At 39.7% G+C, this 17,279-nt stretch overlaps 1 protein-coding gene across 7 annotated transcripts in view; it reads right to left on the bottom strand.

Annotated features, from left to right (window-relative positions):
• Nucleotides 1-2,550: 2,550 nt before the first annotated feature.
• stard13b (StAR-related lipid transfer (START) domain containing 13b) overlaps nt 2,551-17,279 on the bottom strand; it is a 73,375-nt gene continuing 58,646 nt past the window's right edge. For 5 of the 7 annotated variants that reach the window (XM_044202096.1, XM_044202095.1, XM_044202097.1 and 2 more), the window contains 13 exons: nt 12,542-12,613; nt 11,321-11,402; nt 9,352-9,415; nt 6,917-8,274; nt 6,640-6,810; nt 6,139-6,298; nt 5,702-5,900; nt 5,233-5,446; nt 4,708-4,822; nt 4,376-4,597; nt 3,945-4,162; nt 3,656-3,832; nt 2,551-3,459 (listed from right to left, as the gene is read on the bottom strand). In XM_044202096.1, the coding sequence (XP_044058031.1) occupies nt 3,342-3,459; nt 3,656-3,832; nt 3,945-4,162; nt 4,376-4,597; nt 4,708-4,822; nt 5,233-5,446; nt 5,702-5,900; nt 6,139-6,298; nt 6,640-6,810; nt 6,917-8,274; nt 9,352-9,415; nt 11,321-11,402; nt 12,542-12,613 (3,170 nt within the window). In that variant the 3' untranslated portion in view covers nt 2,551-3,341. Of the gene's footprint in view, nt 3,460-3,655; nt 3,833-3,944; nt 4,163-4,375; nt 4,598-4,707; nt 4,823-5,232; nt 5,447-5,701; nt 5,901-6,138; nt 6,299-6,639; nt 6,811-6,916; nt 8,275-9,351; nt 9,416-11,320; nt 11,403-12,541; nt 12,614-14,102; nt 14,337-15,488; nt 15,928-17,279 lie in introns of those variants that run through there. The other 2 variants (XM_044202100.1, XM_044202101.1) reach the window with 2 other exon arrangements.

Genomic DNA, 17,279 nt, shown 5'->3' with positions numbered 1-17,279 from the left:
CGTATAATGACCCATTAGTTATGCACGTTAGTGGTATTGGTGCTATGCTTGCGGTATCTCCTTATATATTTTAAAAGACACCTGTAATGCAATCAGAAATTAAACTTTTCTACAGCAACTGGATCACAAGAGCATATTAATTTAGCCCACTTTATTCTGAAGGGTTTCAAAGCGTCTATCTTTAGGCCCCTTGGGTCTAACAGATTAAATTCTCCCAAAAAATGTAATCTGATTTAAATTGTCAAAAAAATAACACCATTATTCTTCACTTGGTTTTTCTCAATTTGTCATCATGATGGTCAACTGTTGTAGGTCTTCAAGCCTACAACAGTGAAAAGACCTAACGCCATTGTAGTCTTTTAGGACCAATAGCTTAGCCAAAGAGTAAAATGAGTTCTGAGTTGTATGGTCAGGTAAAATTTTATAACAATGGCTATTAGGTTAATTAAACCTATAATGGTGTGATGAAAATGGTATTGACTATTGCTTTTATTAATAGGTTTCTTTAAAGTTATTATTTAATTAATAGACTTTGCTGATGACACTAAGCCATTCAGGCCATCTTTTTGCTGCATGCATGAAGGCACACCTGAATATTATGCCTGCTCACATCTGCTTACTTACATACTTAACATTTTTTTAAATCCTGGTTTGTATCCATAACTGTTAACCATACATATTTCATATTTACTTTTTTTTTACTATACTAATCTCCAGGCCAGAGAAATGTTTGTCTTCAAATAGATTATTGCTTTGAATGAGGAGGTTTGTTTTCCTTTTTAATGAAAAAAATGCCAAAGCATCACTTGCATGTAGATGCATTACATCTATACATATTGTCTTTTGTCTTAAATGTTTTGAGATGATCAAGAAGAGTGACTTCTCTAACAAAGTCATATGGAAAAAGATATACAGTATGTAATAACAAATATCATAACAAAAAAGCCACCAGGTTCCAGTGGTTATATAAAAGAGACTGACACTGACAGCTTGGCAACAATCCTGTCCATCGTCCTGACTGACAGCCAGAAGCTGAGCTTGCATTTCATGACCTCATTAAGATGAACAGTGTCAGCATGGCTTCAAAAGAGGCAGAAATAATGTCAGGCTTAATATAGCTGTACCCATCATGTATACCACTGTGCAGGTTTTAAGCTTGATTTAATTTAAAGTTTGATTTAATTTGCAATGCAGAACAATTGGCAATCTGATTATTTAGCCTGCACACTTATGAGTAAATTAAATATCATTTCATCTTGTGATGCTGGTTGTTTTTATCTCACTGCAGTCCTATGTTCTATTTTAAATGTTTTTTCAGAATGCTATATAGATGAATTAGTCATAATTTCTTTATAGCTATTGTGTCCTTAAGATATTAGTCTTTTGTATTTTTTTATTCTTTTGTCCCAACATAATACTTTATCTAAAAATGTCCTTTTAATGTCAGTGGGAAATCACTACCAGGAACTCAATCCCTCCTATCCTCCCAACCTGCGTATTAAGCTTGCTGGTCCCCATTCCAATGAGAACTATAAACCCTGCCAGTGCTGAATAGAGGTCAGTGGATGTGCTTTGACTTTGCCATTCACACACTAAGACCATAGGGAATTGAATCAGAAGAGCAGATCCACACTCAATGACCTGCAACGATGTTCATGTAATGATTGTTTTGGTAAGGTCTGCCCCAGCAGCATCACACTGTATTCAGCAGTGGTTTTGGTGAATGATCCTTTTACATACTTTCATCATGTTTGAGATGCCACAACCTCTAACTTTATCTCAGTATGGTTTTACTAGATGGTGATGATTTTTCAAGCCATCAACCAAAATGTATTTTAATACTTTACAAAATGGGTATAGAGTTAGTGTGGTATTCCTTAAGACTGAAACAATTACTGTAGCTGCTCCATTACCATTGACATGAACACTTCCCCCATTAGATAACTTAGCAGTGGATATATATCTTCTCATCCTTACTACCTGTTGAAAATAACTGTGAAAAAAGCGGGACTTCATTTCAATAATATTGTCTCAGGGTAAAATAAAATGTGGCCACAGTGCAGATGAATATTCTGCTGATCAGAAAGGGCCATCTAGTGGGCAAAAATGACTATCAACCAGGTTGTATGTGTTCAGTGTTCCCCTTTTCATATGATTTGGACAAAATGAATTCATTTGCTTTTAATTTCAAATCATTGTTATGTTGGCATTAAAACTGAGTTGACCTTAAATAAGGTGTCCATGTAAGTCTATCCTCTTATGTGAACTGCCTGTAATCATGTGTTTCATTTGAATGGCCAGTAGAGGTCCCTCTCATCCCAGATCAGGGTGAATTGTGTTTAGTGTCAGTACAATTCTGTTGTGTACATGATTGTGGAATGTAAACATTTTTGCAGAGGCGTTGCTGACACTGTTTCGTACTAATCGTCCATAACAGATATTTAGACGCCTTTACAGGTCAGTAGATGTCCATTACTGAATCATTTCTTAAAATTTCTTGTTTTGTCCTTTTGATGTGGCAGCAAGACGAAGAATCAGTACATACAAATGTTTTAGCATTTTGATAGTTTTATTAAAAAATGATGTCTCTTGTACTTGGCTGCACAATCCAGTACCCTTAAGCAGGTATGATAAAGTCAAACCTTAAGTCATTCTTTTCACAACCATAGGAGGTCAAAGTTTAATAAAATTACACCCATTCCAAAATGGCAATACTGAAGCAAAGTAAAACCAGCTTACAATCTTGTACCATGTGTATTACAGGAAGGTTGACACAGTGAAAGAATCCATATATAGGATATTAACATATGTACTATTTATCCTTTCACATATATACAATATATACATCTTGTTTGCATGTACAGTATATCCATACACACATATACAGTATACAAACACTTGAGTCTACATCATAATAATTATAGCTTTAAATCTGAAATGAATAACATATACATGCTTCCCAGAAGCGTTTAAGAGCTTGAATGTCTTAGACATTGTAGATTAAAGCAACAGTAATACAATATTATTAAAGATAATAATTATCATAATATATAGGTTTAGCAACATCAAGGTAAATAAAATACTAAGGACATTGGGAGGATTATTAATTTCCCATTGAGTAATTATGCTCAGCACCTATAAGATGTCCTCTTGTGTCATTGTGCAAGTACAGAGGAGCTCAGAATTATTTTCAGAGCATTTCTACTCTGGAAAAAAGGGGATAAACTGTGCTTTAGTTCTGGGGTCCTGTCTATGCTTTGTGTCTGCCTGTTAGCAATGACTCAATCTCAAAAGGCTCAATCTTGATCTCAAGGCTGAGCAGACACAACTGGCAAAGAGTTTTAGATTTTGGTCTCTGGGCCGTCTGTGATTAGTGGCTGAAAGGAGTTGCGGATCCGGGCAACTTCTGCAGCACAAAGGTGACCAAAGGCTTTGTTGTACCAATCTGGAGTCCTTCCCCTGAAATCAAAACAGTATATTCAGTATACTATAGTATACATGCATGTACAAGAAGCTTCAAGCAAATATCTTAAAAATGTAACTAAATTCATACATAAAAATGTATTAATGTATTTTATGTGTGTAAAAAAAAACTTTAGCATTTGCTAAAAGACTTAGTGAGAAAATCTTTTAACAAGATGCTTGTGGGACTTACTTCAAGTCCACTCTGCAGATGTGAGTTAGTCTGGACTTTCCTGAGCCGCAGGGCTCTAGCAGATAGTTGGACTCCAGTACTATAGCTCGCACCCCTCCAACAGGAGGACAATCCTCATGCTCTATAGACAAAGAAACCAGGGAGCAGGCGCCTTTGGGCAAGTCTGTCCTCCATGACCTTGAATAAACAGAAAGAGATTGAGTATTTACCCTAAAAGAAAATACATTATGACAACTTCCAAACATAGGATGATATGTTGTTTAGTGTTTTATTTTTTATCACCACTCACCTGAGAACTACAAAGTCCCTGCTAGGATGAGGGGGCATGCGATTGAGAACATACTGAAACACCTCTGTCTGCTTGTCCAATGTCTCACACACTTTCCACTGCAGCAGGTCCACATCCCAGAGGTGGCGCTCACGCAGCACACGGTTCAACACTACAGATGGTGGCGCTTCCACCTCCACAGACACTCGCCAGCGTCTCAAAGGGTTTCCATCTCCCACCTGGATGGGACACACAGAAAAAAACCCATCAATTTAACTTGTGGATCTGAAAGTGGTATCAAGCATTGCATGTTATTTTTTGCATTACTGATTTTCTGTTGTTACCTTCATGATTTGGAGTTGATAAGTACCACTGGGATTATTTTGATGTACTATTACAGTATATATGAAACAATAATGATTTAACTCCACAATGCAAAGAATAACACCGACCTTCTTATAGTAGAGCTCTGTGTTATCAGAGCTGCTGCAAGACACCCAGTATTTGGACTTTTCCCGGGCCTCTTTGAGCAGGTTCTGAAGTCTCCCCTCCATAAGAGTTTGGTACGTTCCATCATCATCTTCCAGCTGCTTGCACAGCTCCTCAATTGTTGGCGCATGCAAGTCAGCCTCCACGTATGAATTACGCGACTGAGTAACCATCTCATGAGGGATCTAATGGGTGAATAAAAGCATGAGATAAGCAAATATACACAGAGGGAGGCCTGTGGATATTGCATCCAGGTTTGAAATTCTTGCATCATATCAACTACAGGTTCTTGTACCTCAAAGAGACGGTTGCACTCTATGATCATATGAGCGAGGCCCTGTGTAGCTGCTAAGTTTTCATTCAGATCCTTCTGGTCTGGTCTGCCAGTGGCGTACTTTTTCTGCATGGCCCTGGGTATTATGGGGAGAGAAAACTTATTAGGCCAGCCACAGTCCCCAGGTCAACGTCCCCACGAAACACAGCATATAAACCCTTCCTCCACTCTGCAGGAAACCCCTTTGATCCTTTTAGCAACAATTTCAACATGGTAAATTAGAGAGCTTTGCTTTGTTTTTACACAGCATGATCTCATAAAACACTGAGCTTTAAAAAGAGTGCCATGTCCTTTTAAAACTGGCCCAGAAAGAGAGTAATCTACTGCACCCCCGAGGACTGAGCAAACTCTGTAACCCATTTTATGTCTATCTTTATGGAGTCATAGGCGAAGATAATCACACAGGAGTTAATAGAAAGCTCGCATGTCTTTTTCATTAGTTTTTTAGGTACTGTAACACTATGAAGACACAAGAAAAAATGTTACCTTGGTGAGAGATTGTCTTTCTTGAGTATGTTGAGATGAAAGAGGGAGGGAGCCAGGCACACAGCAATGTTCATGGGTGTCATCTGGTTCTCCTCCACAGAGGAAGTGACATCACTGAGGAAACAGAGCAGTGTCTGCAGCACTTCTCGGTTTTCATCTGACATCAACATAATGGCTGCCTGGACAGCTTGCAACCTTTGGTCCTTCGGCACATCTGCACATTTGAGAGAATAGATTTCTATTATTTCTTCTTTACAGACATAGTGACAGAAGAGAGAAAAGCAACCGTGAACTGTCAAAGGTCATTTACTAGATTTGTAACTTCATCCTCACACAGCCACATGTACTCTGTGTTAGATTCAGGTGCAATTTCACAGTGTTCTCCAAATTAAAATAAAACAAAGTGAGACGATATAATTAAAACCTGACATGGGACAAAAGACAAGCAAAGAGAGATTTATGTCCTTACATTGGTAGATATGAAGGAAGGTCTCGCCCAGCTTGCTGGTGAGTAGAGGCTCAGGTAGATCCCTGAAGAACTGCTTCACCATATCAGCCACATCATAGGCAGACTGATCCTCATAGTTCACATTGTCTGGAGAACTCTCATTTATCTGCCTAAGAGCTTGAATTCGAGACTTCACCCCTGACTTACGAAAGAGACCCACCTGGAAGCAAAACAGAAGTGTTGATGTTAACTTGACAGCTGACAGCAAAATGTAACTACATTGTACAGCAGTTCCGCTCACTGTATTATTATACTACTATTGTATCTGCCTACAACCTGTCATCGTGCATTGAAACCTTACACCACATTATACACATTACATAAACCCAACAATTTGTTACATCACATGTGAAAATGCAAGTTACATGCAACCTGAGAGTATGTGTACTGTGGCTGACCTGGTCGAGACACTGGCTCCTCAGGTACCGCAGGGCCTGCTGCAGGCCAAGGGGCAACGGTTGTCCAGAACGCTGCACATGCACTATGAGAGGCACCCCGAACACATTCTTATCCTTATAATCTGGTACCTTCATTCTCTTCATAAACTTGGGCACGGACCTGGGAGAGACATCAACACAACATCTTTGAAACCTTGCTCTACTGGCTAAACAAGAGACTATGCTGTAGCAATACAAAACAAAATATACAGTATATACACATTTGCTTAACATGAAATAGTATTTACAGCTTGTAAGCCAAAGGGAATCTGCTTACAGTAATTCATAAAGGCCTATCATACCATATTGGACAAATACACAAATTAACAGTACTAATATAATAATTGGAGCAAATACAGGTTATCAGTTCAAAGAAATTTTATAAAATGTGCTTTCACTAATAAAGAAAATATGTAATTAATTATGAATCTCACCAAAAGTGGATCTTAAAATGAGACTTACCAAGTCCAGCCATGCTTGTTAGACATCGAGTACTTCTCCATGATTGCAGTAAGGCGCAGCAGAGAAAACTTCTGCAACAAACTCAGCTGGCCTGCTGACTGGTTGGTAATCTGCAGGGATGCCACTGAGTGACTTAGGCGATTAGATATCTGAAAGCTGGGCCATCGTAACCTAATGCCATAAAAGAAACAGCAAAGAAAAAGAATAGCATTTTCTTTTTGTTCATAGAAGACTTAAATTAATTTCAGTACTTTCAATACAGTTCCATGACTCTCACCGATTAGGTCTTGTGAGTGAAGCACCTACTCCTGAGTCCCTCCTTTCCCTGAGCCTTGTAGATTCTGTCTCAGCAAGTGACACTCTGTCTTTGTCCCCGTAACTAGGTATGGTCTGGCTTTCTGTGAGAGAATTTCCCTCAAAATCCAATGTGATTTGACTAGAGGACTGGAGGCCTACTGTATCTTCCCTCTCGTTGTCAACCTGTGCCAGCCCTTCTCCGACAGGCAACACATTCTTAGACCAGTGGTCCACTATCTGCTGTAGACCATTGACATGCAGCAAGATATCATCCAGATGAGGGAATAGGTCCTCTTTCTCCAGGTCTATCAGGTCTCCAGTGCTGGCGTACAGATGCGAGCCAGGAACATTGTCGTACACACTGATGCGGCTGCCTCTGGAGCAGCACTGGGTGACAGGCCTGAATTCCTTCCTGCATGAAATTAGTGGGGAGTGCCTGCTGCCTGTGTGCCAGTTGATAGATGCCCCATTGGTTGGGGACAGGCTCTCTATGGACAGTGCTTTGGGAAAGGTTCCTGGCTTGTGGTCTTTGGGAATGTGGACCACCAGATCTTCATAGGAGCAGAATTCATTCCTGCGGTTTTGTTCTGCAACTTTATTCACTTGGGTGCCTGAGAAGATGTCTATGTCCTCCAAATACATGCCACTGCGCTTGTAGTCAGCCCGGTGAGCCTTACGCTCTTTCAGGCTGGGTGTGCTGACAGCGCTGCCACTAGAATGGCTGCTACCCTCACTACTGGACTGGGATGGCAGAACTTTGTTGGACGGTATTTCTGGAGCCCCACCATCTCCATTTATGATCTCAATGCACTGCAGGGTCTTCAGCGCCTGGGCCTCCTGCTGCAGCACTGGAGAGCTGATGGGCAATGTCTTACGACCCCTTCCCCGAGTTCCTCGGGAGCGCAGTGTCTCCATGCGCTTCAGGAAGTCTTTGGCACGGATGCGGCTAGCCTTGCTGTGCGTATCAGGTAGTGAGCCGTAGTGAGCAATTTCTTTGGGGATGTGAGGCATTGTGAGAGAAGTAGAGTCTGGCATTGCTGCAGAATCCGAGCAGGTGCGGTTGGAGGAGTCAGAGTCCTCTGTGCTGAGGCCCCTATGACCGCTGCCCCCGCTGCTCTCACTGTGTAAAGAAGAGACCTCTGGCTCGCTGAGATCCGTCAGAACACTCTCGCTGCTGATGGTGGTTCTCAGAGGCACACCGTCCCTGGAGAGCTGACTCTCTCCGTGGTTTCCAAGCAGACAGTCAATGTCCTGTAACCTGGACCAACGCCGGCTCCTCCACTCAAAGGTCCATTTGTCACTGATAGCAAACAGGTCTTCTTCATCAGAGTCTTCACTCTGGGGAAAGACAGATTACATCAATTACTCTGGCCTACAAGATTTTATTTGGTAACAATGAATGTTTCTATTTAGGGCTCTCAAAAAAGCCACTACCCAATTAATAATAATAAAAAACAATCAAATTAAAAGATCACGCATACACATGCAGTACTTATTACCATGCACACTATGGAAATACAATAACTGACATTGACATAAAATAACCTATACAGCATTTACATATTTTTCAAACTTTGCTTACTCCACAAAAGATAATTAATGTTTCCTCTTTATGTAAGAGTGGAAAAAATATGTATCAGTTGGCTTGCAAGGTAAGGCATATATAGCATCACACATATCATCTATATCACAAAGAGCAGTTAGGAATAGGAAATGCAGGAAATGAGGATGTGTCTGCTCTGACGTAATAATATTATACAATCAGCCAACGGTTTTATAACACCAGAAAAAATGATTCCTTTGACTTGAAGGCTTTTCCATAAATAGACCAAGGCAGGAAAAAATCATTAATATAAACCAGCAGGCTACATTCCAAAGTGGGGACAGATAAAAAGCAATTCTACTCAATAGCCAGGAATACAACAATGGTACAATCTCAAATATCATAGAATCTAGGTTAAAGGGATGAAGCCAGATTATATTTGTGTTGGTACAGGAAGTATATGCATAGCTTAAGGCAATCTTTGTAAGAAAATGCCATTTTTTACGGGGACACTGATGTTTGTCCTCTATTTCTTACAAATTTCAAATGACAACTGTGATATTCGAGTCAAGGTATGAAGCTTTATGAGGGGTAAAGACCACAACAAACCTTAAGAGGTACATATAGTGTTATATTTCAAAATAGCATGACACTCACTTAAGCCTAAACTCTTGACTGAAAAAAAACAAACAATTGAATCATCAATGTGTTTTAAAAATATTTATATTTTAAAGTGTGGGGAATGTGTTTTTCCAAAATGCGAATGGTGTCGCACTTGTGTTGTACTTCTTAACAATAATCTACCTTAAAAGTCAAAGACTGCAGAAGCATAATTTTGATGATAAAGCTCGTAATCTAGAGTCAACACTTACTTTCTTCTTCGGAAGGTTCACGTCAAGTTTCATAGAGGCACACTTATTCAAGGTGTTGAGTCGCCTGAAAGAAAAATGGCCCAAAGATAAAAACTGTTCTGAACTAACAAGAGAAAACACCAGAATAGTTTCCTAATGAGCACTTCAGAAATAAATCCCATTCTGTTTGCTATTTAAGTGTTAACTGGATCTGCTGGTCTGGATGTACAACCAGACCCAGAGGGAAATTCAGTTTGTCCATGACAATATTCCAAACCTAATGAACACCGGTAATTGTCGGTTGCTCTGTTCTCTTTCTCTCAGCATTGGATCTAAGTGATTGTGGTTTGAAAGGTGTTGTGCAGTAGTTTGAAGGTGAATTTAAGGCAACATTTCTGTTCTAATTACAGCCTGGTTTATTCATTATACATATGTAGATCTTAATCTACAGATGCACCTGACTTATACAAACATGCTGTTTGTAATAGCACTTTGCTTGGCTCAACAACAACACGAAAGCTTTGTCTTTGAAATACTAATGCAAATGTCCTGAACTCAGTTTTCCAAAAATCTCTCAGAGAACCAATGAAACTTTTTCAATATTTGTAATCCACCATACAGTCTCAAGCCTGCGCAAGCATGTGCTTAGTGCTCAGAGGTTTTGTGGGTGTCCAAACTGGGATATATAAAGTAACAGCACTAAAAACTGTACATGAACCAACAATAGCACGGGGGAAAAGATGACGGCATGACAAAATACACTCCAGCTCACTTTGCCTTGGCTTTAGACAAAAAGAAACTCATCTGTGGTATGATAATCACAAGCTTTAACAGCTTCACATATTGCTAACAGTCTTTTTTTTTACAGATTAACTGTATTGTTCTGTGACAGTAAATGGCCTCAGATGGAGGCTGTAACTATCCCTCAGTGTTGTAGATGATAGGGGTTAGCCAAACAAAACATTCTCATGATTGTTAATGTAGATAGTGGGACTCAACTGAAGAGACGATTTTCAAGCTGGGGGCCCTTTATTCCACAGGCCTAAAGAGCTTTTGAGTGTGGTTACTAAAATAGGAGGCTGCTTAGCCAGGGATTAGGGAGAGCACTCACATACACGAAATATCTATCAGTTTCATTTCTATCAAAGACACCCACAGTATGTAGGGTGGTATTTATTTTTGCACACTAGACTGTAATGGCGTAACTGACAACAAAGCCACCCTTATGTTACCATAGAGATGCTGGGAAGTCATGGGCAAAATCACGTTGGAGGTGGAACTGTTTCCAATTGTCTTCTATTTATCCCGTGGCTAGTTTGGAATTTAGATGAGTTGCTTTAGGGTTGTTTAGAGTCACAGTATATTGAGCTGTGCGAGGCAACCCTCATGCTCCTCCTGCTTCCCTCTCGGGATCGTAACCATGGTTACTGTGGAAACTGAAGTGCTGTTTTCATCTCGGCTTGAAAAAGTACACGAGCCATCTTGCCCTACAAGTGATTGATGTGGAGCAACCAGTTGCTGACTTAGTGCACTTTTATATTCTTAAAACTGTGTACTCTCTACAAATTGGGGAAAACACACACATCCAATATTTCTCATACAGTTTTTCAGAGAGAAGCTCAAAATATTGAAGAGAAGAGGATTCCCCTCAATGCTCTTGCAATTAAAGCATTTATTAAATAATTATGTCAGTCTTACATTTCAGTTTTGGACAGATGAAGGTCTGATGAAGCTCTGATGAAGGTCTGTATGGACTGATGTACTGATTTAATAAATTAAATAAAATCTTCTTTTCTTCATGAGATTCTTAATACGCAGGATAAGAAAAAAAAATACATAAAGTTATGCTTATGTGTTTTTACTATAAAGTTCCTATGGGGATTCTCACAAAGTTCCACTTGCTTGGGGCAAGAAAATTATTTGTGGCATTGACATAGTTGACTCATGGATGAGCCACCGTCTTTTCAGTGTCAATCAAACGTCTGGTTACCTGCACAGGGGTTCCACGAGATCTTTGTCCAGAAAGTCATGATCTCTTTTCACAGGAGTAATGTCAATGGGGAACTGGGAATCTGAAGAAAAAAAGCATACAAATTAGTGGCTGTGTTGAAATTAGATTTGATATTTCAGTAGTTCTTCTGTAGACAGTGTTCATGGATAGGATAAATGGAAAGAAAGATCTGGAAACCACATTCTTTCCAGAAGTGTATTGAAGGCTGGGAGACCATCAAACTTGTTTTGTATGTGATGCTAATGAGAAGAGACAGAATTTGCCCAAATAACAGCGCTCAGGCTTGTGCAGGCATTACGTCTTGCTCTGGGTATGGGCCTCCTCTTATATAACTTAAGAGACTGAATCCAGATCCTCTGAATCTAACATTCCACCGCATTTATGTGAAGTCGTTAACTTTTTATGAAAAGCAGAAGTGAATGCTAAGATCTCAACAAGGCCCAGCCTGTTCTTTAAGGGGGCAGACATTCAGATATACTGTAGGCTTTGAAATGTGATTATATCCTAATAATAGATTTCATCATTGATGCCATTTCTAATACATGACCCCCCGCATCAGGAGTGAAACTTATGTTATCTGCTTTGCACTCCAACAGCCATTATCAGTGCACACTGCTTGAGCTCCGTTATAACTATCTACAAACTGTCAGCAAACAAATATATTGCACCAAAGCACTTCAAAAGGCTGGCCTCGACACAAAGATCTGAGGGAGTAGAGCTACTTTAAGCTCTGATAAAACCCATTTCTTCCCATGACTTCAGTCTTTAAGCACAGAAGACATGTTTATGTAGTAACCGTAGCTTGGAAAAGATTAGACTTTAAAAGCAGCTGATGTTCTGCTTGTTTTGTGATGTCTGGGGATCTGAATGGAGCACTAGCTCCAAGGCTTCTTGAGGACAGTTGTGTAAATGAGGCTCACTATGCAGCCCATGAATACATGGTTTTGTGTACAGCGTTGGGGACTAGGGTGACAGACCAGATGACACTGTGTACCATTATTCACTCATCATCTTTATAAGCCAACATTAGAGCTATAACAGTGTAAAAAAGCTAAAAAGCTAAAATTAAAACGCCATTTTTGGTTTATTACAGAGCCCTTTTATTGGTGGGCTACTTCATTAATCTCTATCTTTTAACCCAACAACATTTCCCTCCTTTGTGATGAATGTGTGTGGGAGTTTACTGAGTGTTTTTATTACCTTCAAAGAGCTGAGCATACTGGGGAAATCCTGCTGCTCGCAGCCAGTCACACGCCTCTTTCGCTTCAATTTCTGAAACACAAGAAAGTATGTGTATTAAAACAGGGATAAAAAGTGAAACTCAACCACATTAAGTCATTTTCATTTTTGACATAACCACTGGAGCATCAACTAAAGCAGCAAAAATCCCTCTGCACCTGGTATCCACAAACACAACAGACTTGGGGATGGACAGACCAAGGTGATTCTCAAACTGAACTGATTATTCTGAGATAGCATGGAAGTGATGATGACCCTGCCTGTCAGTCTGTCTGGGTGGAGGTAGCCCATCTCACTCACAATAAACAACATGGGACCTTATTTAAGTATCTATTGTCTTTTTACTTTTAAGACAACATATATGATATTACAAACTGAAGACAAAACAAAAAAAAGGTAAAATAGATGAAAAGACAGCACCACACACTGCATAGAGCCAGAGACATTATCTTGTATAAACCACATGTTTAAAGAGAAATAACACATTTTAGGACAACAAAATTAAAAGAATGATACAAAAGTGAAAAAGTATCTTTACCAGAGTTCTCTGTGACTCCTTAATAGAGTCCGAGCAAGCTATCACATCGACTTTCTGATAAACAAATGACCCCAGCAGTCAGAATCACAAGCTGGTCTGGCTGACCTACAGAGCTAGCCGTCTGCAGGCTTCAGAGCCGCTGATGACAAGGAGAGGAAATAGACCGTTGGCACCTTTCCATTAATGCTAATAGAGTTGGGTGCCATTTACCGCCTCAGTGAGACATACTCTCTGACACACCAGTGCTACAGTACACAGTCTGATTTTATGTTTCATAAATAACTAAATAAAAGCAACAGAATAAGAAGGAGGCCCTTAAACATTACAATTCTCACTCTGGTAATGTCAAATTTACTCTTTAAATATATGTGACCCTTTTCCTTCACTTTATTGTATCAAAAGTAGAGCTAAAAGGATTTGTCAATTAATCAATTAGTGGATCGACAGAAAACTAATCAGGAACAATTTTCATAATTGATATTGTTTAGATAATTCACTCTGTTCCGGTTACAAATGTGAATATTTGCTGGTCCACAATAAATTGAATATTTTTGAGAAACCGTGGTGTATATATATATATATATATATATTTTATTTTTTTTTATTTTTTTTTACTATTTTCTCATGTTTCATTGACTACACAATGAATCGATTAATTGAGAAAATAATTGATAGATTAATTGCCACTTTTGAAAATAAGTTAGTTGCAACTCTATATAGAAGAATCTAATTTAAAAATCTGAAAACACGTGAGCAGGGTATTCTGCAGCAAAATACACAAGCAATTATTTCCATCACTTACGATCCAAAGTCGCTCCCTCTACAGCTACATTACTGACATCACAATGGCATAAATAATAAATCCTTTCACATAAAAAATATAAAGCACAGACTTTAAATCTGACATGAAAATATTCTCTTCAGTTCCAGTGCTTCTTTAAAAGCCACACAGCTAATACATTTCCCACCATCTCTTTTTCTCACCTGTGGTTTAGCCAGCTTTCCACAATGTAAAGAGCATAAACATAACGTCCAAGAAAAGTTACACATAACCTGCACCCACAGGTAACAAACAGCTCTCCCATCACACATCTATGGTCTCAGCTCCACTCCCTGTCTGTGCCTGTCACACTACAGCTGAAACATGAACCGCGGTCATTCATCACACAATACTGTGTAATTACAGCGACTGTAACCTTACAATGAAGATACTGCTATCACCCGTTTTCTAAACTGTTGATCCAGGACTCACCTGCGCTGCTTCACATCTGTGTCACTGAAAAATCAATGAAAAGTGACTTTGGTCTTCAGACTGACCAACAACTGAATAAATATTAACAGTTCCCTGTGTCCTTGGATGACAAAAAAGTCTACTGTTTACCCCCTTAACCAGCAGTTAGGTCAACATGTGTACACTGTCAGGAGCCTGTCTGCTCTGTTCCCACCTGTATCACCAGGAGCTACAGGTTTTCTGTTCAGCTAGGCTTCCCTCCCAGGTGGATAATATCAGGCCTGTATTATTCAACTGCAGCACATAGTGAGAGCGCTGCCAGGTCGTCTTGTGTCTCACAGCCGCAGGTTGGACCACTGGGAGCAAGTAACATGAGCTGGGAATTTCTCTCTGTTTGGCATTCTGTAACACGATACAGAGACATTCTGTCCTCTCATCCTCTCTCTAAGGAAATCCCTTTTAGATAAAAGGCTGGGTGGGCATCATGCCAATGAATGAGAACTTGTGTTTGCTCTCCATAACCCACATCTTTAAAACTGTATACTGTGTACAGTATAAAATTACAGTTTCACAAAGAGATGAAACCCAGTTTGGCTGTGACACAATGGCCCAGAATGTCATAAGCTGTGTACAACTAAACTATCTGCGGCATCGGCGACTCCTTCCTTTACAATTCACTTTATACAACGTTCACTATCAAGAACATTGGTTATGTAATTCATTGCTGAGATATGACATTTTACAAAGAGCTGCAGGAAAAGATATGGCACACTTGGATGGTGCTTGGGCTGAGCAGACACAAGCACTGCCAAAATTATGACAGTTTTAAAGGCTTGTTCACATTCCACTCTTTCACAAAATATTTACTACATGGGTGAAAACATTCGAGGATTTTATGATGTGCTTTGTTTTGTCCTGAGCTGCATCTGTCTGACAGCAAAGCTTCGTGACTAACAGTAATCCTCTTCCTTTCATACTCTTTTGGAAAACAAAAAATACCAGATTCTTTCATTCAGGCTTACTGTGAATAAAAACACGGCATCATCATCACTGAAGCACAAGCCTTAATGCATCTACTCGCCTAAATCCTTCAATCAACACCATAGTTTATTTCTGCTAACAAATGACTGTGTACTTACGGGAAATTTTCATCATACAGCCAGAGTGGTTCATATATCCGTCAAGACTTAAGAGTGTCTCTCAACATGTCAGAGCATCTTTATTCCCACGCTGAGCCACATTCCTGCTCTCCTTCTGAACACAGCTTGCAGTTTGAACTCAGATCCACAGCTCCCTCTGTCCCCTTTCTCTTTCCATCTACCCCCAACCACCATGTGCCTGTCCCAACACTAAATCTCTCCTTCAACCCACCCCTTTCTGTGGCAGGCTCCCTAACGTTCACCCCCCTCTCCCTCTCCACTCAGCTTCTTGTGCCCGACCCTCCTACCCAGCTCTGCCCACGACAACTCTTTTATACACCACTCAGCACATTTTTGGCAAAGATCTAAGCTGCAGCCGAACAGTTAGCATTGCCGCTGAATTCTGGGACTCTTCCTATAGTTCAAGACCCTGTTTTTAAACGTGAAGAATTTACCACCATTTACACCTGATATATTGCTTTGTTTTCAGTCATTTTGGCGAGATTACATGATGTCAGCTTTTACAGTCTTTCAAAATTTCATCCAAGATGTGTTAACGCTGTGGGAAATGTTTCATTTAAACAAACAAAACGAAAGTGTGGTTTTGCAGAGTCCAGATGTTGTTCCAGCAGGTCAACAAAATGGAAAAACATAGGCAGCGGCACAGGGGGAAAACCATGACATAAACTGCCAGCAGTCAGCAGCAGTGAATCATGCTGAGGCACTCGGCTCACAAGACTCCACGCTAACATCATCAGAGTGATATATTCGTCTTTTTCACCTCCGTCTCAGCCTCTTTGTCTGAGTCAAAATCAATGAATGAGAGGAACTGTGTAATCTGTATCATCTGAGACAGCGACAGTGCTGCTCTGTTACTTGACACAAAAGTATATGAAAAGATGTCCTTAAATATAATGGAAGAAACGTAGCTGAAAAGAAATAATGAGTAATTGTCAATATATAATATAGCCACAAGCAGCAATTCCGGGGTTCAAGCCAACACAGACCATTAGAAGTTTAAGGCTTTTGATCTGGATCTGGTCAAATGTGGCCTAAACATGAAAAAAAAAGTGAAATCTCCCTTTATTGCATTTTCACAAATAGAATGAAGAAAACAATAAATTTATGATTCATAGTCTGATTCGTGTTATGCCACGCCCAGTTTTTAGCATTTGTAGCGCCCCCTAGTGGTTAGTTTGAAGGAAACTTTCAGGGTATGTTTCAGGTACTTTTGTGGACATATCCTGTAAGTTTTGTGATAATTGGCTCAACGGTTGTTGACTTTGGTCTATTTATGTGCTGAGCCACACCCCTTTTGAAGTTCATTGCTCAATATCTTGAAAACTAAATAAGATATCAATAAGATGTATTCAACTTTTGATAAGCGTTGTCCAATGATGATCCACCAAAAATCTGGTAGCAATCGGAACTACGGTTTAGGAGGAGATGTCAAAAATCTAGTTAAGTGGACTTTAGTGGTCCAAGAGTCTTTTTTTAGAGCACATTGAGCTGGACTTGTGAGAGAAATTTCAAGTCATTCGTACTTACGGTGTGAGGGGCGTGGCCTGTTCAATATTGCATTTTTGGGCCTTAATTACAGTGCCACCATGTGGCCGATTGGGCTCATATTTCTGTGGAAGCACATGCACATCATTTCCAGTTATTAGTTTCATGTTTCTACCTCATTACAGCTCACTGGAATTTCAGCGGAAGCGGCAGACAACAAATAATAATAAAAGCACAAACATTATAGGGTTTCAGCCCCCTAATAATAATACACAGTATATATAA

Source organism: Siniperca chuatsi, linkage group LG7 (assembly GCF_020085105.1).
Source record: "Siniperca chuatsi isolate FFG_IHB_CAS linkage group LG7, ASM2008510v1, whole genome shotgun sequence".
Classification (NCBI taxonomy): domain Eukaryota; kingdom Metazoa; phylum Chordata; class Actinopteri; order Centrarchiformes; family Sinipercidae; genus Siniperca; species Siniperca chuatsi.
The sequence above is the reverse complement of the archived record's forward strand: the minus strand, read 5'-3'. Positions and strand labels throughout refer to the sequence as shown.